This window comes from Gossypium hirsutum, chromosome D01 (genome assembly GCF_007990345.1).
Source record: "Gossypium hirsutum isolate 1008001.06 chromosome D01, Gossypium_hirsutum_v2.1, whole genome shotgun sequence".
Lineage (NCBI taxonomy): Eukaryota > Viridiplantae > Streptophyta > Magnoliopsida > Malvales > Malvaceae > Gossypium > Gossypium hirsutum.
In genome coordinates this window covers 30,397,753-30,423,868 of record NC_053437.1, presented here as the reverse complement: position 1 = coordinate 30,423,868, position 26,116 = coordinate 30,397,753, and the positions used below count along the sequence as shown (strand labels likewise).

General features: G+C 33.7%; 1 protein-coding gene across 2 annotated transcripts; it reads left to right on the top strand.

The window, feature by feature from the left end:
• Positions 1-17,973: 17,973 nt before the first annotated feature.
• LOC107922030 (uncharacterized) lies at positions 17,974-25,889 on the top strand. Of its 2 annotated transcripts, none has more exons than XM_016851855.2 (8): positions 17,974-18,436; positions 19,277-19,645; positions 19,722-19,981; positions 21,078-21,195; positions 21,320-21,691; positions 21,770-21,901; positions 23,094-23,222; positions 23,325-25,889. In XM_016851855.2, exons 1-8 carry the CDS (start codon positions 18,338-18,340, stop codon positions 25,752-25,754), a joined length of 3,909 nt encoding a protein of 1,302 aa, XP_016707344.2. In that variant the 5' UTR covers positions 17,974-18,337; the 3' UTR covers positions 25,755-25,889. The 2 variants fall into 2 exon arrangements, with proteins under 2 accessions (XP_016707344.2, XP_016707343.2); XM_016851854.2 differs by having other exon boundaries at positions 21,054-21,195.
• Positions 25,890-26,116: the final 227 nt, after the last annotated feature.

Sequence of the window (26,116 nt, the reverse complement as noted above, 5' to 3'; positions counted from 1 at the left end):
GTGTCCTTAGATATAATAGAATTCTTTTGTAAAAGTTTGCATTCACTCTTTATCGTTTAAATGAATATCAATGAAGATGCATTTTGTCACGATTTTTCGCATTATCACTAATTTCATAATCATTTTCTCATCCTTACATTTGCCTCATTGCCATGACATAACATTTGTTTGTTGTTCCCAATACTTGGATGTCCCCCTATAGCTTCCTTTTCCATTCAACTTTCAGGTGCTCAGATATTGACGACATGAATAAGCCCGTTACGAATCTTGAAATTGATTTTGAGAAGGCTGTTTGCTTAAGAGAATTTGAAGCCGAAGAAAATGCTGAAGATTATGTCTCGTCTCCTGAATTGTTAAGGATGGTGGAACAAGAGGATAAACAGATTCTGCCTCATGAAGAATCTGTGGAAATAATAAATTTGGGCACTGAAGAGAGGAAACAAGAAGTGAAGATTGGGACTTCTATTTCAGAAAGTACCAGGCATAGTTTGATCACTTTACTCCGCGAATACAAAGATATTTTCGCGTGGTCATGCCAGGACATGCCAGGGCTAGATGAAGATTTAGTGGTCCATAAGCTCCCATTAAAGCCAGAATGCAAGCCCATCCAGCAAAAATTAAGACGGATGAGGCCCGAAATGCTGTTGAAAATAAAAGAGGAAGTCAAGAAGCAATTTGACGCTGGCTTCCTACAAGCCTCCAAATATCCAGAATGGGTGGCTAACATAGTCCCGGTACCAAAGAAAGATGGAAAAGTACGAATGTGCGTGGATTACCGTGACCTGAATTGAGCAAGCCCAAAAGATAATTTTCCCTTGCCACATATTGACACGTTGGTGGACAACACAGCAAAACATTCATTGTTTTCTTTCATGGATGGATTCTCAGGGTATAATCAGATCAAGATGGCCCCTGAGGATATGGAGAAAACTACCTTCATAACAATGTGGGGAACGTTCTGCTACAAGGTGATGCCATTCGGGTTAAAGAATGCTGGGGCAACATATCAGAGGGCTATGGTGACATTATTCCATGACATGATGCATAAGGAAATAGAGGTCCACGTCGATGATATGATTGCTAAATCTCGAGGAGAAGAAGAACATGTAATGAATCTCAAGAAGTTGTTCGAAAGGCTGAGAAAGTTTCAGCTAAAGCTTAATCCAGCCAAATGTACATTCGGGGCTACCTCGGGAAAATTGCTAGGCTTCATTGTTAGTGAAAGAGGTATCGAAGTTGATCTAGATAAAATAAAAGCCATCCAAGAATTACCTCCCCCGCGCACACAAAAGGAAGTCAGGGGATTTTTAGGGAGGTTGAATTACATTGCTCGATTCATTGCTCAACTTACCAACCAATGCGACCCAATTTTTCGACTCCTTCGAAAACATAACCCGGGAGAATGGAACGAGGAGTGCCAAGTGGCCTTCGATAAGATAAAATGGTATCTGTCTAATCCTCCTGTACTAGTACCACCGACCCCTGAAAAACCCTTAATTTTGTACCTGACCGTGTTTGAAAACTCAATGGGTTGCGTACTGGGGCAACATGATGAGTCAGGGAGAAAAGAAAAGGCGATCTACTACCTCAGCAAAAAGTTCACTGAATATGAGGCAAAATATTCGTCCATTGAGAAATATTGTTGCGCTCTGGTTTGGGTAGCTCGGAGACTCAGACAATATATGTTGTATCACACGACATGGCTAATTTCAAAGCTGGACCCAATAAAATACATGATGGAATCGCCGGCACTATCAGGAAGAATGGCACGATGGCAGATCCTCCTTTCGGAATATGACATTGCCTATGTAAGTCAGAAGTCGATAAAAGGGAGCGCAATAGCTGACTTCTTAGCAACTCGAACGATAGAGGAATATGAGCCTTTAAGATTCGATTTCCCAGACGAAGACTTAATGTGCATCACAAAAATAGAATCCGAGTCATCAAAAGAGAAGTCATGGAAGATGTGCTTTGATGGTGCGTCAAATGCTTTAGGGCATGGAATTGGAGCAATCCTGGTATCACCAGACGGGAATCATTATCCGTTCACTGCAAGACTGAACTTCTTCTGTACCAATAATATCGCAGAATATGAGGCCTGTATCATGGGGCTTCGTGTAGCTATCGAACGAAACATCGAGATCTTGGAGGTGTACGGGGACTCAGCTCTAGTGATTTACCAAATTCGTGGAGAATGGGAAGTGAGGGACTCAAAATTGATTAAGTACAGCGATTTAGTGGCTGGATTGATCAAGGAATTTAAAGAAATAACTTTTCATTACTTCCCACGAGAAGAGAACCAACTGGCTGATGCCCTAGCCACTTTGGCTTCAATGTTCAAAGCAAGTAGAGAAGCAGAAATAATACCCCTCAAAATGAGCATATACGAGGTCCCTGCACACTGCTGTAGCATTGAGAAAGAAGTAGACGGACGGCCTTGGTTCCATGATATCTTAGAATATATCAAGAATCAAAGGTATCCCGAACAAGCGAATGAGAACGATAAAAGAACAATTAGAAGAATGGCAGCGGGATTTGTTCTTGATGGGGATATCCTGTATAAAAGAGGAAAGGATCAGATGCTTTTGAGATGTGTGGATGATGTTGAAGCCAGAAAAATACTTGAAGAGGTCCATGAGGGAATTTGCGGAACGCATGCCAATGGTTTCAATATGGCCAGAAAGATCATGAGACTCGGTTATTATTGGCTGACAATGGAAAGTGACTGCATCAATTTTGCCAGAAAATGCCACAAATGTCAAATCTACGGTGATAAAATTCATGTAGCCCCTTCACCCCTTCATGTAATAACTTCTCCGTGGCCTTTTTCTATGTGGGGCATAGATGTCATAGGGCCAATTTCTCCAAAAGCTTCAAATGGACATCGATTCATTTTTGTGGTTATCGATTACTTCACAAAATAGATTGAAGCCGCTTCGTTTGCCAACGTGACGAAGACTGCAGTGTGCAAGTTTTTGAAAAAGGAAATCATTTGCCGATATGGTTTGCCTGAAAGAATCATCTCAGATAATGCCACGAATCTGAACAATAAGATGATGAAAGAAGTGTGCGAGCAGTTCCAAATAAAGCATCATAATTCCTCACCCTATCGCCCAAAGATGAACGGGGCTGTTGAAGCAGCTAACAAGAACATTAAGAGGATCATGGGGAAAATGACTGAGACATATAAAGATTGGCACGAGAAACTTCCATTTGCTTTGTTTGCATATCGCACATCTGTGCGAACATCTACGGGAGCAACTCCTTTCTCTCTAGTCTATGGAATGGAAGCTGTGCTACCTATCGAGGTTGAGATCCCCTCTCTGCGAGTATTGATGGAATCAAAGTTAGAAGAATCAGAATGGGTTCGAGCTCGATATGATCAGTTGAACCTCATTGAAGAAAAACGTCTAAGGGCAATTTGTCATGGGCAAATGTACCAAAAGAGAATGATCGCAGCCCATGACAAGAAGGTACGACCAAGAGAGTTCCATGAAGGAGAACTCGTTCTGAGAAAGATTCTCCCAATACAAAAAGACCTGCGAGGAAAATGGGCACCAAATTGGGAAGGACCATACGTTGTAAAAAAGGCATTCTCAGGAGGAGCTTTAATCCTTACCGAGATGGATGGGAAGGAGTTACCGAATTCGGTGAATTCAGATGCGGTGAAGAAATATCATGCTTAAGATGAAAACCCGAAAAGGGCATCTTAAAAAAAACACATAAAAAAGGTTGAATTTAAAAAAAAAAGAAAGAACAAAAAAAAAGAAAAAGGGGGATCAGGGCGAAAACCCGAAAAGGGCGTCTTGATTAGTACAAAAAGATTAGGATGAAAACCCGAGAGGGCGTCCTAATGAAACAAACCTGGCGGTCGAACGATAGGTCAAGTAGTGAGACTACAGTATTTGAAGCACTTCTGAAAGCTCGAAATTTTCTACGCAAGAAGCCATGCTCGAAAAGATTATTGATTGAGGAACGTGGAAGAGTTCATGTGTTGAATATCTAGAGCATTTGTATCCGTTGAATACGACCTTTTCTTTCTTTTTGACATTTTTACTCTCATTGGTTAACTTTCTTTGTTTGCCACATTTGAAATAAAGGAATATGAGATATCCTTTTTGTCCCTACCTGACCATTTTCATGCATCTAATTATGTGTTTATTTAATGATAAATGGTGAAATGACATACTCTAAACAAAAGAAATGTCAAGCATTACCCGGATAAGAATTTGATAAGTGCAAGATCTTCAAAGCAAGAACAAAGTTTAACCAAGGGCAAAAGGGTGATATCTGAGAAACGTCGATTACTCGTAAAGCTCGAAGACAGGTATGAGGCCTGAAGAGAAGGTTGAGAATCAAAGCGATGAACGCAGATCCTCAACAATCATGGCGAAAATGACATACGACCAATATGCTTAAGGAGCACTGCATAATCATGTAGGCATAAAGGCATTTAAGACAAACATGTGCATATCATGATGACATCATGCATGGCATATACAGGTAATCCAGTAAAGCAAGAAATCTTGAATGAGAGTCGTACTGAATCAAAGGAAAAGACACCCGAGTTCTACCAAAGGACTGGTTTTGGTATTTTGATGTTTAATATTCATGCTTTCCAAGGAAAATCAACTCATATTGCGAGAAATGAGTTGAGCCTCAAGACACGTTGAGGTAATTTCAATTTCTGTTTTCAAAATTCAACTCATATTGCGAGAAATGAGTTGAGCCTCAAGACACGTTGAGGTATTTTCAATTTTTGCTTTTCAAAATTCAACTCATATTGCGAGAAATGAGTTGAGCCTCAAGACACGTTGAGGTATTTTCAATTTCTACTTTTCAAAATTCAACTCATATTACGAGAAATGAGTTGAGCCTCAAGACACGTTGAGGTAATTTCAATTTCTGTTTTCAAAACTCAACTCATATTGCGAGAAATGAGTTGAGCCTCAAGACACGTTGAGGTATTTTCAATTTCTGTTTTTCAAAATTCAACTCATATTGCGAGAAATGAGTTGAGCCTCAAGACACGTTGAGATAATTTCAATTTCTGTTTTCAAAACTCAACTCTTATTGCGAGAAATGAGTTGAGCCTCAAGACACGTTGAGGTATTTTCAATTTCTGCTTTTCAAAATTCAATTCATATTACGAGAAATGAGTTGAGCCTCAAGACACATTGAGGTAATTTCAATTTCTGTTTTCAAAATTCAACCCATATTACGAGAAATGAGTTGAGCCTCAAGACACATTGAGGTATTTTCAATTTCTGCTTTTCAAAATTCAACTCATATTGCGAGACATGAGTTGAGCCTCGGGACACGCTGAGGTAATTTCAATTTCTGTTGTCAAAACAATCAACTCATATTGCGAAAAGTGAGTTGAGCCTCAGTTCACATGTTGAGGTATCTTTAGTTTTTGTTTTTAAAGAGTCAATTCATATTGCGAGAAATGAGTTGGGCTCAAGATCACATGCCAAGTAAGAATAAAGAATTGAAGTTGATGAAAGACACCAGACTTGGTCTCCCTAAAACTATAGTGGAACCGGTCAAAAATTGCAAGTCTTGTCTCCCTGAGGTCGCAGTGGAACTGATCGAGGATATCAAGTCTTGTCTCGCTAGAGTTACAAAAGAGAAGATCACGAATCTCATCTCACTGAAGTGATGAAAGAGCAGATTGAAGCTGCAGATCTTATCTTTATGAAGCTACATGGAAGCAGATCAAAGCCACAAATCACATATCTTTGAAGTTACATTGGAATAGATCGAAGCTACAAGGCATATGTCAGAGGATGTAGTGGATTGAATCTAAAGCTACAAGATGCAGTGGACTGGAAGAAGATTATCTGAACTAGAAGAGCACCAATGAAGTCAAGACCCAGCAAGACCAGGCAAAATTGGCCTTTCATTATGTCTTTGCTCCATTCTCGTTACACGACAATGAGCAAAGAGGGGCAGCTGTACAGGCCAATTTTGGGCCACCCCCAAAACCCAACAACTAAACCCAAAACCCAACTAACCTAGCCCAATACCCTAAACCAACCTAGCCCAATCCTAAAACTACCTGAGCCCAATTTACAAACCCTAACAACCCAAGCCCACTATCTAAAATTTTCAGCAGCAAACCCTAGCCACCAAAGTCTTCAGCCGCTCTCCCCTCTTCAGCCTCCTCTACTCCTCTGACACCAGCACCATCCCTGGTCACCCCATACCTAGCCATCGCCCATGCTTCTGCCAACACCATCACACACTCCCACCAACCCCTCCATACCCTGCAAAGACAGAAGCAGACCAAACAGAATGGGACAAAAGATAAATAATATTTTCCTAGTTTTATAGTCGGCTATAAAGCTGAGAAATAAACATTTGTAAAGGGGGGGATTCAATATACAAAAATTGTATCACGAATTTTGGCAAATCAAAAGCAAAAAAAAGCACATAAAAAAGGTTGAATTTTATTTCCTTTTTTTTGTTTCTTTATTTTTTATTTTCATTTTTTTGTTCAAAAAATCAGTTTTAAAACAAAAAAAATAAAAAAGGTAAAAAGGGGACTTACCTGAACTTCGGAGCCGCGACATCGGAGCCCTACTCCGTCGTTGAAATCGGCTCTCAAAAAGGAAAATGGGGGTCTCTCCCTTCAGATTTTCGGGCTAAGAAAATAGGGCCTTCAGGCGCCCCCAAAATCGGGGTCAAAAGCCCCCATTCAAGCAACCCCGACCACCACTTACGGTGGCTCCATGGCGGCGGCAATGATGGGTATAAACCCTAGCAAAAGGGGAAATGAGGGAGAGAGAGCCAAGAAACTCTCTGTTTTTTTTTGCTTTTCAAAATGGGGGCTGGAAACACAAAATAAAAAAAGGGTTTTAAGTTATTTGAAAAAAAAGGCCTGCACTTTAACCCGTTTAACAGGCCTAATATGTGCTTTTTAATTGAAAATGAGGGAATTGTACATTAGGTCCTTCTCATTTGCGCAAACATTCAATCATGCCACATTTATTTCACTTCCTTTTTAATTTGGCTTTAAAACTTACGCATATTAGCAATTCGGTCCCATTTCTTTTTATTTTATTATTTTCACCCCGAATTTCTGTCTAGAGTTCAAATTAGCCCCTTTTCGTCCTTTTCTTTTATATTTTATTTTATTATTTGATATTATGGTATTATAATTGTATTTTATTTTCTTGCATATTATTTGATATTATTATTATCACCTTCATTCCATTATTATTATTGCTATTGCTATGTTTTTGTTGTTCATATTTTTATTATTAGTATATTGTTATTCCTTAGTTTATTATTATTATATCATTTTTTATGTATCTATCTACATTATTATTATTATTATTATTATTATTATTATTATTATTATTATTATTATTATTATTATTATTATTTTTGAACACATCATGCATTTTAAATTATTACCAATTTTAAATATTTTATATATATCATTTCATTTAATCATCATATGTAGTATTTATTTTTAGATTCTTATACGTATCTTGGTATTTTAGATTATTACATGTATACCTATATATATATCTTTTATTTAAACATTTTTCTATGCATTATCTTACATCAAATTTCTTTTTTCTTACGTTATTCTTTCTAAATATTTTATATGTCATTTGAACTAAATTCTCTTTTTAAAATTTTTATATATTACTTAGTTATATTATTTTATATGAAAATTATTTTGAACTCTTTTATTATTTATTGTAAACCTTTATTATTATTAATTTTAAGACTATATAGGTATTTATTAAAAAAAATTCATAAATATTATTTTGGATTTATATATATTTTTATTTTTGAACAATATTTTAAATTTTTCTTTTACACATTTTAAGCTCTTTGGTAAATTATTTTAAAGTGTTCTTGTTATTTATTTTTTTGTATTATTCATCTTATTTCATTTAACATATTGTTTATTTGAAGTTTGCTTTATATAGGTTACTTTATTTTATGCCCGAAATATTATATATATTATTATTACTAAATGTACTTTATATTTATTCATGTTTGGTTTTATTTCTCTTTCAAATATTATTATTACTGTTTTGCTACTGCTCTAGTATTATGTTAACATTTTTCATTGATAATGTCATTGTTTGCTTCTTTGATTTATTCTTATTTCATGAATATCTTTTATGTTTTAATTACTAATCAAGGCAATATATTGATTTAACATTAAGTCATTGAGTTCATCGCTATGTTGGGTGAACATCAATTGACTCGTGTTAAAACGATATACCCTTCTCAAAAACCGGAGTAAACTAAAATTTCTCGTTTTTTTCGGATCATAACTAAACTTTACATTGAATTCGCATTTTTGAAAATTAAGACAACATGTGTTTATGATATGCCAATTTTTGGGCGTCGCGAGGGTGCTAATACCTTCCTCGCGCGTAACCGACTCCCGAACCCTAATTTTCCTCTGGCTTTTAACGTAGACCTAAATCCAGCCTTCCTTTTGTTTTAAAAAAAATGAATCTAATAGGTGTCCGATCACACCTAGGAAAAGGATCGGTGGCGACTCCCTCTTTATTTTAAAATCAAACTTCAGTTTTCAAACTTTTTCACTAGATTGCCACAATTAGCGACCCCAAACCAAAATTTTTACGTCGCTACATAAGGTATGAGTTTATGTCATTTTTTTTTTGAAAACTTGTGAAATTGAGTTTGTATCTTAGTTCTATCTTAAACCATGAGTTATTCTCTTAGATTTTTTTTTATGGAAGCATGTACGGTTTTGTATAGAAAATCCTATGTTTGAAATTTGTTGTTAGAAAAGGGATTAAGAGTACTTAATAGACTCCATGAGGTTAAATTTCATATGAATAGGAAATTGTGAACTTAATTTATGAGCTAGATGCAATCCCTTATAAACCCCACATTGAATTTCGATTTTGGTCAAAGAATGTGTATTCGGCCAAGTTCTTGATGAGTTAAATTTGATTGCTTGAAGCTTTAATTTGTAATTAGTCATTAGGTGAGTTTTAAACATGTCAAAGTTGATAAATTGGGGGTTTAAATGGCTTGTTTATATTGTTAAGTTGGTTATGGTGATTTCATCAAATGATGGTTATTAATGATTTTGATAAATTGACCAAAGTGTAATGATAAGTGTGAATTATATTTGACACGTTGCTCATGATTTTGTTGATTCGGTTATGTCATGTATTTAATGGTGGTGGTATAATGTTTGTGCATTATATGCTAAAATGACTTTAGGCTAAAGTGGTTATTGTGTAACTATTTATATATTTTTATTATGATAGCCGAATGTAACATAAATAAGGATGTGAATAAATTGTAGTTTCAGAGGTTGTTAATGAAGACATGAGTGTGGAAGCATTCGGTCAAAGAAGAATGGTTGTATGAAAGTAAGATTATAAATGTAGTAGTGCCTTGTAAAGTGCGTAAATTACATGACTTTGATAAGTGTTGCTTGTGTTTTGAGACTTATCAATGTTTTTTTTAAATGTGCCGAATGTGATTTTTTTTGAATAATAGAGATGTGATAAGTTGAATTTGTTTAATTAAGCTCAAGGACAAAAAGGGGCACAAATTTCGGATAAGGGAAAGAGAAAGTAGCTGAATAGTCGATTCGTGATAATTCGATAACATCCGAGGTAAGTTTTAAGTGATTAAACGTTGAGTAAATTCAATTATAATAGGACATGATGAGTTGATTTAATAAGATATGATGTGGCCATGATATGTTCTAAGCTCAAATGGTAAGTTCTTAAGTGTTTGAGCTTGGGAATTTAAGGGTAATTTGAAATAGTCTGCTTAGGACAGCAGCAGTAACGTGACTTTAGAAAATCACCATAAATTTATGGATTTGAATTAGAGGCTGAATGAGACATGAAATTAAAGATTAATGAGTCTAGTTTCTTATAAAAGAAACCGTGAAAGCAAAGGAATTTTCGATAATGAGATACTTAAAGTTGTGTGAGACAGCGCAGAATGACACTGTAATCCTCTGTTCTGTTTTTAGAAAATCATTATAAATTGTACAAAAATGGTTATAAGATAAAATTTATATGCTTAGACTCCTTAATGAGTCTAGTTTCAAATGAAATCAAATACAACACATTTTGAATTCTGAAAAATGAGAAATTTGATTCGTAGTGAAGAGTGGTCAGATTAGTCAAACAGTGAAACAGGGGAAACTTTAAGAAAAATCTGGTATTGATTGGCCAAACCTAAAATTCTGGAAATTTTATGGATGGAAGATATACGAGTCTATATTCAGGAAAAATTAACGGAAAGTGATTTGGAGTTTTGTGGCTCCAGTTATAAATAATTTAGTGACTATTGCTCAGGAAAAACAGCTTGTGCTGAATTTGAGATTGTGTTGTAAACCTTGATAAACTTGTTTTAGTTGCTCATAAGCTATTGATTAAACCCATACGTGAATTCTAAATTGTGATATTGGAAAATGATAGATGTAGATTCAGCCAAGACAGTATGTATACGTGAAAGTATATGTGGTATGTGAAGTATATTTGGATAATTGTGATGTGAATACATGAAAATCTATATTTTGATTTAGGATTCTATGTGATGGATGTGAACATGCATATATGAGATAAGGCCTAATGGCCGATGTGATGAATGTGAAAGTGTATATACATGTGATAAGGCCTAATGGCCGATGTGATGAATGTGAAAGTGTATATATGTGATAAGGCCTAATGGCCGATGTGATGAATGTGAAAGTGTATATATGTGACAGGGCCGAGTGGCCAACGTGATGGATGTGAAAGTGTATAAATGTGATAAGTCCCGAAGGGCATTTGTGTCAGTACTATATCCGGGTTAAAACCCCGCAGGCTTTATGCGAGAATATTATCACTGATTAATGTCCGTAAGCTTCGTGCTCGTACTATATCCGAGCTCTAAAGACCCGATGACTACGTGTGGGGATTTTGTCCGGGTAAGACCCGATGACTACGTGTGGGGATTTTATCCGGGTAAGACCCGATGACTACGTGTGGGGATTTTGTCCGGGTAAGACCCGATAACTTCGTGTGGAGATTATGTCCGGGTAAGACTTCGTAATAAGAATTGCTTATAAATATATTCAATGCGAAAGGTTAAACAGGTATGTACTCCAAGTTTATATGTGAGCTTGATTTGCACTAAATCATAAGGTAGTTATGTGATGCATACGAGAGCAATCTATGAGACTATTCCTATGATTATGTGACATCGGATCAGTGTGAGAGGTTATGTGAAATCATACGATATATCTATGTCACATGAGCTTACTTTTATGTGAAAGTTTATCTGCCTATTGTATATGATGAGATGTGCATATTCGGTAAAGGGATGGTATGCCCGAAGGAAGAGTGAAATAAAAATACGAACAACTATGTTATAATTTGATTGTTATCTGTTGACACTGCTTAAAACTTACTAAGCATTGTAATGCTTACTCCGTTTACTCTATTTCCTCTGTTTTATAGATCTCATTTGGAAGCTACAGGCTCGGGGATCATCAGCAACTAGTCACACTATCACTATCCATTGTTTGGTACTGCTACGTTTTGGATTATCTTATGGCATGTATAGAATAGACTAGTGGCGGAAGAATATTTTTGGTTAATGTATATAAGCCATGCGAAATTGGCATCTTTCGAATGTTTACTTAGAGAAGTTTAAATTTTATCCCTGGTTGTGCTTAGTACTTATTTAAATGAATGATCTTTATTTCCAGAAAAAGTTCAAAATTTTACTGTTCTGACATGAGTTACAAGTCCGGTAATGCCCCTTACCTATTCCGGCGACGGTTACGGGATAGGGGTGTTACATAAGTTCTAACTTTTTGTCAATTAATTATAAATTTATTTAGTCACAAAGTCATTCCACTAAAGTATCGCGACAGCTCTCCCTAATTATATAACATTACGAAAGTTATTTAATAAGTGTTCATCCAATAACCTTGTCAAAAGTGTATTACTTTCATAGGATATCCTTAATCTCTTTGAGATAAATCTGTTCTCCCAATATGATCCTAATTTACCTCATGGTAACCATTACATCTTCCTTCATGAAAAGTCAATGACTATCAAAAAGTAATTAAGTCATTTATCACAAAGACAAACAACTCATGACCTCATTTGTTTTTCATTTATCATGTACCCATTTGCTGGGCTATGGACTCCACTATTTTGAATGATGCTACATACTACAGAAGTCGTATACTCAACGCACAAAGTTTAGGTTCATCTACTAATACAAGTTGTATTTTCATATTACGATCCGATCACATAATACCGCTTATTATTAGTTAAACATTAGATAACTAGTGAGTCAATATTTGCTTTAATTTTTCTTTGCATGCAAAAACATTGAAGACAATATACAGAGGGTATTAATGTAATTAATGGATGTTATTATTAAACTAATTTGTTTGAAAAATATAAGTATACAAAATGAATATACTACACTTAGGCACTAGATCCAACATTCCTCACATCACTTATGGAATCCTCAAGTTGGGAAACCCTACCTTCTAAAGTTGATAACATATCTCTCGATCTGCTCGCTTTCCTGCCCCCTCGGGTCTCTCTAGGCTCAATCTGATTATTTACTCTCGTTATCTCAACCAGCGCCTTACCGAACACTAGCTCCTGGTACCAATTGTCACAAGGGTAGAACTTTAATCTCGTAAATTGCATGACCTTGGGCAGAAACTTATCTTCAAATCCGCCTAAGTCAACTTAACTCTTGAAAGTGAGAATTCACAAAGGAAATTCTCTAAAGCATCGGAGTAAAGCGGAAGCAAACTCAAAGCGGCAAAACAACGAAAGAACTAAAACAGCCATAAGAAAGCAATGCACATTATCTGTTTAAGTAAATGCTATCAAATATATTCAGTAAATCTGAATTGAATAAATACAAATGAGGAGGGAGGCCTCAATTTATAGTTGAGCTCCCCTAGATCCATTGGTATAGATTAAATTACATCAACAACTGAGATTCATGCCTATCTACAACATGAGAGTTCTAAGGGATTTAAACACTATACAATCTTATTCCTTAGGATTACAAAATATTCTCTATGGTAGCTCTAGTTTTACTGGACCTACTAAAGCTTCAAGTAGATAGGCTTTGTCATATATTCTACGAAATGAATCAGTTTAAGTGGGTCAAATGAGCCCCAATTAATCAATTGACTTCTATAAGACGATCTGTATACATTCATCATGGGCTTTGATTCGCTGCTCATGACACTTTGACATGAGATTAAGGAGAGAATATAAATTGCCTTGCCTTGCCTTAGTATTGTTTCATTTAACTTAAAATTGTTATTAAACTTTATTACGTGGATTTTGTTTTTAACTATATAAGTTTCATTCAGGCTTTTAAAACATTAACTTTACTTGAATTTATTTTTTAAAATTAAAATTAAAATTAATATAAAAGAAGTCTTAAATAGTAAATAAGTCGAATAGGATGTTGAAAAAAATACATTTTCTTTATTGAAGTTTGACCTCTAACCCTTAAACAAGTATAAATATTATATAAAATATTATGATTATAAACCTATAAAACTTTTTCCAAATAATATTATTAACGTTGCATATGTAAAAAAAATTATTATTTCAAAAAATTATATATGTTTGGAGAAAAGTAAATCATGTTGAAATATAATTTTATTAAATATTGTAATTATTTAATTTTTTTTCTTTCATAAGAATAAAAATATTAATTCAAAAATGAATGTAAATATGTACTTCACTAATTAAAAAGGTAATTTGATAAAATCAAGCTAATAATAAGATTAGACTTTTAAAATGAGAATCACGAGAGTTAAAATGATCTTAATCATTAGATCAAAATAAATAGTTCTAAGCCTTAGATTAATCAATTTGGGTATTAAGGATATTTTTTTTATTGAAAAAATTGGCCAACCATTTCATTTTAAAAATTTTGGAATGTTTCTTTTATTTGATTTCAAGTACTCAAAGAATTTCAAGCATATTCCCAAAAATTATAGAATGAAATGGTTGACAAAATTTTTAATTAAAAATAAGTACCAAATACTTAAATTGATTAATCTGAATAACCCTAATCTGATCTCGTACTTTCCATTCTAATATTTTTGCTCCCAAAAAGAAATTAAATCTAAAATCCTAACATAAACTATGAAAAGAAAAAAAAGAATTAATTTTATTTTAATAAGGTAAGATAAATACAAAATCTAATGTTTAAAACCATTTATTTTGATCTAATAGTTAAGTTAATTTTGGTTCTTATTTTAAAAGTTTTTACTATAGTTATCATCATAATTAACTAATGAAATTAACAATTAACTTTCATCAAATTAATCTTAAAACTCAAAAACAAAATCATAACTGTCTAACAAATTAAACAAATTCACAATTTATATTAAATAAATTTTATTAACAAAATAATAAAATTTAAATTTAATAATATTAACAATTATTTTCCATCAACCCCAATCAATTAAACTCTAAAATGTTAACAGCATTATCTCACCGTACTAATATGTAAAACTTTTGTGCTATCAGTGAATAAAAAAAATACAAATACCATATTAAATAAAAATGTAAAACTCAAATACGAAATAACCTATTAATCCTACCATAAAAATAATTATCTTTTACTGGATTTCGCCGACAATAAATAAAATAAAAAAGGCACACGTGGCTGTTTTTTGTTGGACATTGACATGTAAAATATGACTATGTAGTTTCTGATTTGACATATTTCTGGCTGATTCCTGCCCCTAAAATTGGCCCAACAAGGTTCTCACACGTTTAGTTCTTTTGCCCTCACGAAACGGCGTAGCTTTTGTATATATCTTCAAACCATGCGTACACTGAAATAGCTTCCTCTCCACTTCAATAAAAAAGTTCAATTTCTTTATACAGGAGTGAGTAATACGCTTTTAATCAAATTAATTTGTTTTATTTTATAAGAAATTTCAACAAGAAAAAGTGAAAAAAAAAACTTTATTCAGCCTTAAATAAAGTAGCAACAACTTTTATTAAAATAAAATCATTGTAATCTTTAGCTAGTTTGAAATATTTTTGTCATTTTATAAAATATTTTTTAACTAACAAAGATTAAAGTCAATAAACCTCAATAATTTTTAAAAAAAATATGTCGTCATTATTTCAATTGCATCATTTTTTATAGTAATAATATTTTTTTTAAAAATATATGTCGTCATTATTTCATATATTTGTAGTGATAATATTTTATTAAAAATATGTCGTCATTATTTCACAATGTCCTTGAAATTAAAGTGATGTAAGGTAAATGTAATTTTTATGGTATTTTAGTTGTATTGGAGTGGAAATTTCGTTAAAAGAAAAGGAAATTCAAAAATTTCATTTTAAAAATAAGAAAATTATTTAATACGGAGTTTTTGAATTTTGCTAACAAAGTTTAAAGGACCATATATTTCTATAATAAAAAATACATGTGACCATAAAGCCAGAAGTGAAGATATTTCACTAAAAAAATATCGAATATGGTTGTCTATTATTTAGATAAAACTTTGGTTGAATAAGAAATACTTGCCATAAATTCTAAATCATTAATTATATATATAAATATTATAACAACTTTATTTTTCAAATTTTCTTCCAATATAAATTATATTCATAATATTACAAATATATTATATTTAAAAATTTTAAAATATATCTTTTAAATATTGTCTCATTGATAATTTTAATTAATATGTTATTATTTAAATAATAATTTTATAAAATACACCAATAAATTATACATCGAAATAGAAAACTAATATATATAATATGAAAAAGGCATAAACGTGCGTACTGATGACAAGTGGCGCATCTCCTTTTTCTATTTAATTTCTATAGTTTTTCATTATTAATTAAATTAGTTTGTATTCTCGTACAGTGCACACGGGTCAATTGTATATATTAAATTTATAATATTTTTATAATATTAGTTTTTCAAATTTTTTTAATAAATTTCTTCAAAATATCGTTAATAAATTAAAAAATTAATATAATTACAAATTATATTTAAAAATATTTAACTAATTTAACATAATTTATATTAATGTTATTTAATTTTAAAAATATCTAATATTAAAATAATATCAAATTTCATCATGATCTGAATATTAATACTAATATATTTTAATTTAAATAATATTATTAATAATTTCTGGTACATTATTTATTTATATATTATTAAATTAAATTGTTTGAATCTCAAAATTGTTAATATTCTATTTTTTTTCGTAATTTTATATTTATCTTTACCCTATTCAAGAATGTAATTAGGTTTTATTTTTTTTATAATTTTATATTTATCTTTGCTAAGAATCATAAAAAAAATTCAACATTTAGTATTATTTTATAAGTTTTGTTTTCATCACCAAAAAGTTTAATTTTCACTATTATTTGATATGCTAAATTTTTATTATTCGATTTTTTAATTTATTATTATATTTTTATTATTTGATATTAGTAGTATTCTTCTTTTGTGAAGTTGGGAGAAGGAACGGAAGTCAAAATGCTTCTATCTGTATTATTAATAAAATTTTTGATTAAGTTGATATCACGAGTCAATCGAACACTAATTCAATGATAAATTTATAAAAAAAGACTTTTCGTATTTAAAATAAGTTATATTATTCAATAGTACTTTAGTTAATTTAATTAAAAAATAAAAATATATGTATTATGAGATTTGAACCCATGTCAATTACATTGAAAAAATATACAAGTCAATCAGGCACCAGCTCAATTACGAATTTGCAAAAAAGACCTTTCGTATTTAAAATAAGTTATATTATTCGAAGGTTCTTTAGTCACTTTAATTAAAAAATAAAAATATATGTATTATGAGATTTGAACTATGCCAATTACATTAAAAAAAAAACTCAACCAAAACTTTATTTTAATTTATGTTTGCATTTTAATTTAATTATGCACACTCTATTGCCTCCATCAATTGTACCTATACTGGCTATTAATAAAATCCTTGATTAAGTTGGTGTCATGAGTCAATCGAGCACCAACTCAATTTGGAAATTACAAAAATGACCTTACAAATTTAACATAAATTATATTATTTGAAGACACTTTAGTCCTTTTAATTAAAAATAAAAATGCGTGTATTGTGGAATTTGAACTCATGCTAATTACATTAGAAAAGTTTTAAATTTATCATTTAACCAAGACTTGATTTTGGCTTACTTATACATTTTAATTTCATTATGCACATTTTAATGGTATATTTATACTATTAATAAAATTCCCAAGTTGGTATCACGAGTCAATCAAGCACTAACTCGAACAAAAAATGACCTTCTGAATTTAAAATAAGCTAAATTGTTCGGGGGACTTTAATATTTTTAATAAAAAAATAAAAATGTGTATTGTGGGATTTAAACCAATGCTAATTATATTAAAAAAAAACTTTAAATTTATCATCTAACCTAGACTTTATTTTAGTTTACTTATACCTTTTAATTTTATTATGTACATTTTAATTGTATATCTATATTATTAATAAAATCCCTAAGTTGGTGTGGTGAGTCAATTGGGCATCAACTCAATTAGAAAATTATAAAAATAACATTTCATATTAAAATAAGTTATATTAATAGAGGGCATTTTACTTTTTCTTTTATAAAAATATAATTTGAACTCATTCTAATTTCATTTGAAAAAACTTTAAAATTATAATAAGTTATAGTTTTTAATTAGGACTCCATTTATTGTAACTTTTATTAAAAATTTAAGCCAAAGTAGAAGATAATTTTTTAGGGAAAAGTATAAGAATTGAGTATAATACACGAAAACTTTGAAATTAAAAAGGAAAAAGAAAAAGAAATTGTTACTCTATAATATTTATTTATTTATTAGAGCAATATAAATTATTCAATGAAATTTACCTGGGATAGTTAAAAACTGTAATGTAACAGTTTGTTACCCTTTTAACCGTCCTTCCATTCCCAAACAAAGCATCCTTTTCCTCTCAAAATCTTCCCCTCACCCTCACTGATTTTCTCTTTTACAAATTACATATAAAAATCAAAATCAATAGGAAACAACAACAATATACATCGTCCTCAATACTTCAAACCCCATCCTTTTTAATTTTGAATTTCCTCAAATTTAATTCGATTTGGATCATCATCTCCTTATCTCCGATTCATTCTTTTTTGAATTTTATTTCGTTAATTCCGATTCAGTTTTATCGAACCGGTTGTTCCTTTTAGGATCGGTAACGTAAAACGGATTTCTAGTGCGGGAATGGAAAGATTGGTAAACGATTGCAAAGCAAAGAGAGTTTGAGAAATCAAAGGATGCCAGGATTAGCGCAAAGGAATGAGCAATATAATAATGCCTCATTTGGGTTTTGGTCTAAGCAAAATGACGTTGTTAGCTACAATCAGCTCCAGAAGGTATCCGATTTTAATTTTCTTCGCTTTATTATCTTTTTTTCGGGTTGTATTTTTTTTTGTTTTTATTGAATTGGGATTGGATTGTATCAAATTTTTTGGATTGGGTTTTTGTTTATGTTGGACGGGTAGTTTAAGTTTTGATTGGATCTTAGTTGGTTGGATTTTTAATTCTTTTTTATTGTTTACTAGATCCAGTTTATGGAATTAATTTAATTTTGTTTATGTGCCAATTTTCATTCTAGTAATCTATTTGTTGTTTCATGAAATCTGTCTTTTGCTTAGAAACGCTGTCCATTAGTTACCTAATTTTGTTTAGAGCCGAGGCACTTAAATTTTAGTGCTGTTCCTGGTTTTGAATTGAGTAATGGAAGAAATAGAATCTAGAAGTTTGATTATTAACTTCATCACTGTGGATTTTCTTTTTACGCTTTGTTGAGCTCAATGTGGCTTCCGGCTGCTGTCAATGTTCGATTTTATCTTTTTGGCTGTAAAACGAAAGTGATTGAAGAATTGGGAATTCCAGAAACGGTGCTTTTTTTTTTCCTATTAGCAAATTAGGATGGAGCACCCAAATGGTTAGAATGTGAAACTTCAATTCTGAATCACAGGTTGAGTCCTTGTGCCTGGTGGAGGCATGGTCTATGGCATAAGTTAGAGCTACCTCTTTGTGTAACCCAATACCTAGCCTTGTCTGCACTATGCTCTCCACGGTCCATATTTTGCAGAAAAAAGAGGGGTAGTATTGATTATGCAATTTAATAATGGATATGATTTATAAATATGTGATTTATTGATTTTATTTTCTGATATATTACTAAGAGCTTTGATTTTGTTTTGTAGTTCTGGAGTGAGCTGTCAATGCAAGCTCGGCAGAAGCTCCTTAGAATTGATAAACAAACACTCTTTGAGCGAGCTCGCAAGAACATTTACTGCTCCAGATGTAATGGGCTGTTGCTTGAAGGTTTTTTGCAGATTGTCATGTATGGAAAATCCTTGCAGCAGGAGGGAGTAGCTGGTAACCTTCATTACAACAGGTCAGGAGCCTCAAAAAAGGGAACTGGTGGCGGATTGAATTTGACAAACGGGACACAAGATGAAATTCAAGATCCATCTGTCCATCCTTGGGGAGGTTTGACAACGACTCGCAATGGTTCACTGACACTTCTTGACTGCTATTTGTGCCCAAAGTCATTTAAGGGTCTACAAAATGTTTGTATTGATCAGATTGTTTTCTCTGACTATTTTTTCCCCTTTCTTCTAGTTTTTGATGTTTTAATTGAATCAGGTGTTTGATAGTGCACGTGCAAGGGAGCGGGAGCGTGAATTGCTTTATCCTGATGCTTGTGGTGGGGGAGGTCGGGGTTGGATAAGCCAAGGAATTGCTAGTTATGGAAGAGGACATGGAACAAGAGAAACATGTGCACTGCACACTGCCAGGCTTTCTTGTGACACCTTGGTGGATTTCTGGTCAGCTCTTGGAGAAGAAACTCGGCAATCTCTTTTAAGAATGAAGGAAGAAGATTTTATTGAGAGGCTTATGTACAGGTGTGTTTATGGCTCTTCTTTACGGTTGAATGTGTTTCATTTTCTATATTGTTCAGCTGGCAAACGGTATGAAGTCAGATGATAATTGATGAAGAGGTTCTCATTGGAGCTAGAAAAATAAGACTGATGGTGGGAATGTCAGAACTATAGAGGACAAAATTTTTGTTTGATGATCTTAAAGACATGAAAGTTTCAGTTGTGAGCCATTCAAGCTTTTGATATTCTGTGTTCTCCTAATTGATGACTGGAGCACTGTGAAGTAAATTCAATTTTGGAGCCTCTGATTTCCTAGATAAGAGAGTTAAGTTTTTAAACGTGTATAATTATTGAAATAAAACTAGTACTCCTCGAAGCATGTGTTGAGCTTTAGCAGTTCGGTTTTATGCATTCTTAATGGCTTTTGTGCACTATACGAAACCTTTCAAGGTCCAGAAAGCACAACCTTGACGATTCATCCATTCGTTTTGCTAACTTTGGAGGATGGTTAATCCTATTTTTTAAATCAAGATACTAAGTCGGCCAAAAATTTTATATATTGAAGGAGATCAAAGAAAATTCTACGATCTTTCAGAGAATAAAACATCTTGATCTTAGAACCAAGATTTATGAACAGTTGATCTGTCTTTGTTTTTGCCCCCAATCTAGTTATCATTTTTCCTTCCTTCTTCTGAATAGTCAACTGTAGGCTGTCCAGTTCTTTATCAGAGGAGAATTAAGGATTTGATGAAATTGATGGACTCTTTTCCTTGTTAAAATAAATTCAAAATAGAACCTTGCTATCTAGAGATTGTGAGAAGACATGGAGACTGTTTTTTTATTTTGAAGTTATCCCAAATATGTCTGATTTGTTTCAATGTTGGTGTTTCCAAGTGATTCTTATGGAAGATGAACGGGGAGGGTGAGTTGGAGTTTGAAATCCCTGAAACGATGGGTAGTGGAAGATGTGCATACACTGTTTGCATCAGTTATCTCCAGTGGATTGCTGGCATGCTTATTACCCCTCTTGTTACTTCTTCAATTCAGTAAATATTTGCTGTTAGGATGGAGTCAAATATTTCTGTCTTCTTGTCAGGTTTGACAGCAAGAGGTTTTGCAGAGATTGCAGAAGAAACGTTATCCGTGAGTTCAAGGAGCTGAAGGAGCTAAAACGCATGCGTAGAGAACCTCGATGCACTAGTTGGTTTTGTGTTGCAGATACAGCTTTTCTGTATGAGGTGCTTCATTCATATCTTTAACCTTTTAGTGCACTGACTACTATATTATACTACAATATGTTCATCTTTTGATTTACTTGTTCATAATGATGTATGACTAAACTTTTTCTTTACTACTACCCAGGTATCTCATGACACAGTCAAGGCTGATTGGCGCCAAACTTTTGCTGACACTATTGGAACTTACCATCATTTTGAATGGGCAGTTGGAACTGGGGAAGGAAAATCAGATATTAGGGAATTTGAAAATGTTGGCATGAATGGAAGTGTTCGAGTCCGTGGTTTGGATCTTGATGGCTTGAGTTCGTGTTATATTACCCTGAGGGCCTGGAAATTGGATGGCCGCTGCTCTGAACTTTCTGTAAAAGCCCATGCACTTAAGGGCCAACAATGTGTGCATTGCAGGCTTGTAGTTGGAGATGGTTATGTCACAATCACAAGAGGTGAAAATATTAGAAGGTTTTTTGAGCATGCTGAAGAGGTCGAGGAAGAAGAGGTATTTCAAACTTTGTTAGGCTTAGGAAAAAAATTGTTTGGATATTAGAGATGTTGAAACTTTGACTCATTTCTTCAGGATGATGATTCCATGGACAAGGATGGAAATGAGATCGATGGTGAATGCTTCCGTCCTCAAAAGCATGCGAAGAGTCCTGAACTTGCTCGAGAGTTTCTTCTTGATGCTGCTACTGTTATATTTAAGGAACAGGCATGTTCCGAACCATTCTCCTTTCTTATGCCTTAAAGTCTTGCAATATTGCTGCTCTTCTTTTCAAATATTAACATAAAAACATTGTCTGTTTAGAAGAATGTAATAGTGAGGAAGTTAACAAAAATCTGGTTCATATAAATAAGCTAATGTTGTCAATTAGGGCTAGCTATCAATCATAATTCATCCAATTGTTTCTCAAAAGAATATTGTTTGAAATATTTTCTGTTGGCTCTTGCTTTTTAGAGGAGCAGGGCTAATGATAGATGAAAAATTGTCTTCAGTTAAACTTCATGATTGATAAGCAAATGCTTTGAACTTGATGTTCAGAAAGCACCTATATGAGTGATAAATAAAGTTGGGAAGATTGTAATTACTTTGAAAAGTATTACCATCGGATGTTCATCACAGTATAGCTACTCTACTGGAGTGAAGAATGCAATTAGTTTGTTGTGTAAGCAATGATATCATAAAAAAAGTATGATTGTATTAAGCCAAACTTGCTCCATGTTGTTAAGCTTGCTTGGGGACAAATTCTAATATGATATCTTGTTAGTTTTGTTGAATTGTAAAACAAGTCCCATGCAGGTGTTCAACCTTATTCTTGTTTGCTCACATTCATGTTAATACAGAGGTGGTAGCACACTTATTACTTGTGGAAATCAAATTTTCTGGGAATAATTAATAGAGATTCCTCTTTCTAAGGAATTATAAGCAATTGTTGTCTAAAGGAGCAAATGCACACTAGAGGTTTTGATCATTTGGAAAAACACCATGGGATGCATGGTGTGGAAGTGCGAGTTGATCCTAGTTTCACAGTGAACTGCTAATTTTAAGTGAGGTCATCTTCAATCAAGGATAATGAATTTAGATTTAAGGCTACATATTTTGGTCATTTATTTTGATATAGGTGATTGCCATATTTCACAAACTTTAAAGAAATGGTTTGCTTATATATGTGATTAAGAAGAGTTTTGAAAGACCTTTAAAATAACTGAATCAAAGAGTCAAAATGAGTTTATGTTGAACATTCTAAAGCTTGGTAGGAATAAACTTGGATTTTTTTTGGTGGTTCTTGTGGGTAGTGGCACAGCAATCATACAGGTCAAATTGCTTCAGTTGTTTGCCTTTTGCATATTTGCTAAATTTATGTTACAAATTTTAACAACGATTTACCCATTTTGATTTTCAGGTTGAAAAGGCTTTTAGGGAAGGAACAGCACGCCAGAATGCACACAGTATCTTTGTTTGCCTTGCAATAAAGCTGCTGGAAGAACGAATTCATGTTGCATGCAAGGAAATTATTACGTTGGAAAAGCAGGTCAGAATAATTGGGATATGCTTTCCTTTCTGCATATTAGTAGATATAGGGGACTATTCTTTTGATATTGATAAGTATTACCAACACTAAATGATTCTACAGATGAAGCTTCTCGAAGAAGAAGAGAAGGAAAAGCGTGAAGAAGAAGAACAAAGGGAGAGGAAAAGAACAAAAGAACGAGAGAAAAAGCTCAGGAGAAAGGAGAGACTGAAAGGAAAAGAAAGAGAGAGAGAGAAAAAATGTGCGGACTCAAGCGTTACTCCTGATTTCTCAAAGGAAGTATCTTCACCCAATACTAAGGTTGAAGAAAATATTTCTATTAATTGCAGAGACTCGGTGTGCGAGACGAGTGATATAATTGTGTCTACACTTGGTTCTCCAGATGATCAAGGAGAACAGTTTTTAGATGGGCATTTGGCATCAAGTTTGCAAAATCACTCATTTGATGGTCCTGATGGAGAAGGTACAAAGGTAAAAGATGGGAATGGCTCTTTTCCAACAGAACAATCAAAATTTTCTCGACGGAGATTGAAATTTTGCAAGGATGGTCAATTTGATACATCTCTGAAATGGTCCGATCGGCGTCGATTTCCTGTTGTGTCAGAAAGTGCTCCTGTTAATAGATCTGAAGCTAGATATAAAAGTGAAAACTTTGAGGCTCCTTCAAGGAGCATCAATGGACCAAATAAGCAATTAAGGATAAACAGTGCAAAGTCCAATGGTCGGAATTGTGATGTTAAGTATCCTGAAAAGTTTCAGTGTCCAAACAGCCGGAGTGACAGATATGACATCTACTCTTGCAGCTGCGGCCAACACAACGAGTACAGAGCCAAAATTGAGCCATATGTTTCTGTGACAGGAGTAGGCCAAGAAGCCAAGGCTGTAAGCAAGTCAAAATCTGCATTAGATATGTCCAAGCAAGTCTATCGTGGTAACAAGTATAATCAACAAGAGTACATGCATGAAGACTGTGGAAGGCTAAAAAATAAAATTATTGCAGGAAACAATCCTTCCAGTCGAGATTCACTTAATTCCAATAAAGTTTGGGAGCCCACAGAAGTCCAGAGAAATTACCCCCGGACCAACTCTGATACGGATATTACTCTGAGGTCATCTACTTACAACAAAGGAGCTGGACTTGATAATGACTTTGTTAAGTCATCCGGTGAGACATGCACAAGTGAAGCTAGTGTAAATTTTGGTGAAATCGGTCATGAGCATAGCAAGGTTAACACATCAAGCACCAGCCTTGCAACAAATGAGAACTGTGATGTTGAAGCACAGGATAAATGCTCTTCACTGAATGCTGCATCCGAGGATGTTGAAGTTCGTCCTAATAGAAACTCTACCTTGAATGAAATTTCTCATTCTATGATAAGCAGCAGTTCTAGTTCTGATAACTGCTATTCATGCTTTAGTGAAGGAGATAGCAATACCTGCTCTTCAAATAATGGAAACTTAGAATCTTCATCATCAGATTCTGAAGAGGCCAGTCAACAATCAGATGGGAGAGATACTTCAATCTGCGTTCAAAATGGTTTCTCTGAGTGTCAGGTGAAGGGAATTGATAAAAAAGAGGATGTCAATGGAAGCGTTGCTTTGGAAAGCGAGGCATTGTTTGGACATTCACCTGATGGGAGAGATTCTTCAGTCTGCATTCAAGATGGCTTCTCCGAGTGTCAGGTTAAAGGAATCGAAAAAAAACAGGATGTCAATGGGGAGGTTGCTTTGGAATACCAGGCATTGTTTGGGCATTCACCAGACTGTAGAGGTAACAAAGTTTCTGGAAATCCACTGACAACTGTTGCAATTTCAGATAATGAAAAATCGACTGCTGTTATGAGTTCTCAACATCAAGGCACGTTTACATCAGTCCATAACCAACCTATACAGTTCCCAGTATATCAAGCTCCTTCAACCATGGGTTACTACCATCAGAACCCCGTTTCTTGGTCAGCAACACCAGCCAATGGATTAATGCCTTTCCCTCCAAACCCCTATTTTTATACTGGCCCTCTTGGCTATGATTTAAATGGGAACTCACGTTTATGCATGCCATATGGCACTCTGCAGCATTTTGCTACCCCTCTGTTTAATCCTGGCCCCGTTCCGGTCTATCAGCCAGTTTCAAAGGCCAATGGTTTGTATGCAGAGGATCAACTACAGATTCCGAAGCCGGTTACAAGGAAAGAAGATGCTTTTACCGAAGTTAATTCTGAGATGTTTGCCCCTGGCAGGCTGCATACGACTGAACAAGCAGCAAATGGAGAAGGTAGGCAAAATGATGTCTCTACCAAACCACACACAGAGGACACTAGCTTTTCCTTGTTCCATTTCGGTGGGCCGGTGGCTCTTTCAACTGCATGCAAATCCAATCCTGCCCCCCTGAAAGAAGAGATCGCCGGGGAATTTTCTTCTCAATTTTCAGCTTATCATGTCGAAAACGACCATGCTTGCAATAAAAAGGAGACCACTATCGAAGAGTACAGTTTGTTTGCGGCAAGTAACGGAATAAGGTTTTCATTCTTCTAATATAAGTAGTTAGGTAGAGGTGACTGTTTGGCATTTCAGTCCCTACCCTATTTCCCAGAAAATGGAAGTTTGAGAGTACTTTGTAATTCAGTATACAATGGTTTTGCTGTGAAAGAAAATCCCAATTTTAGTTTATAGTTTCTTAGTAGATGGTTGCCCAATTTTTCTCATTTCCGTTTTTTTTTCCCTTAAATTTTTGATGTAGAGAATGAAAATGTTGGAAGAGTGCCTATAAGGTTTGAGGGCTTTCTATATTTTTGTTGAGGTTTGAGATTTTGTTTTTGTTTTTCGGAAATTATTTGGATTTATTTTCTTTTTAATTCTCGATTGTTTCAGATTTTAATCTATATCAAATATGGTTT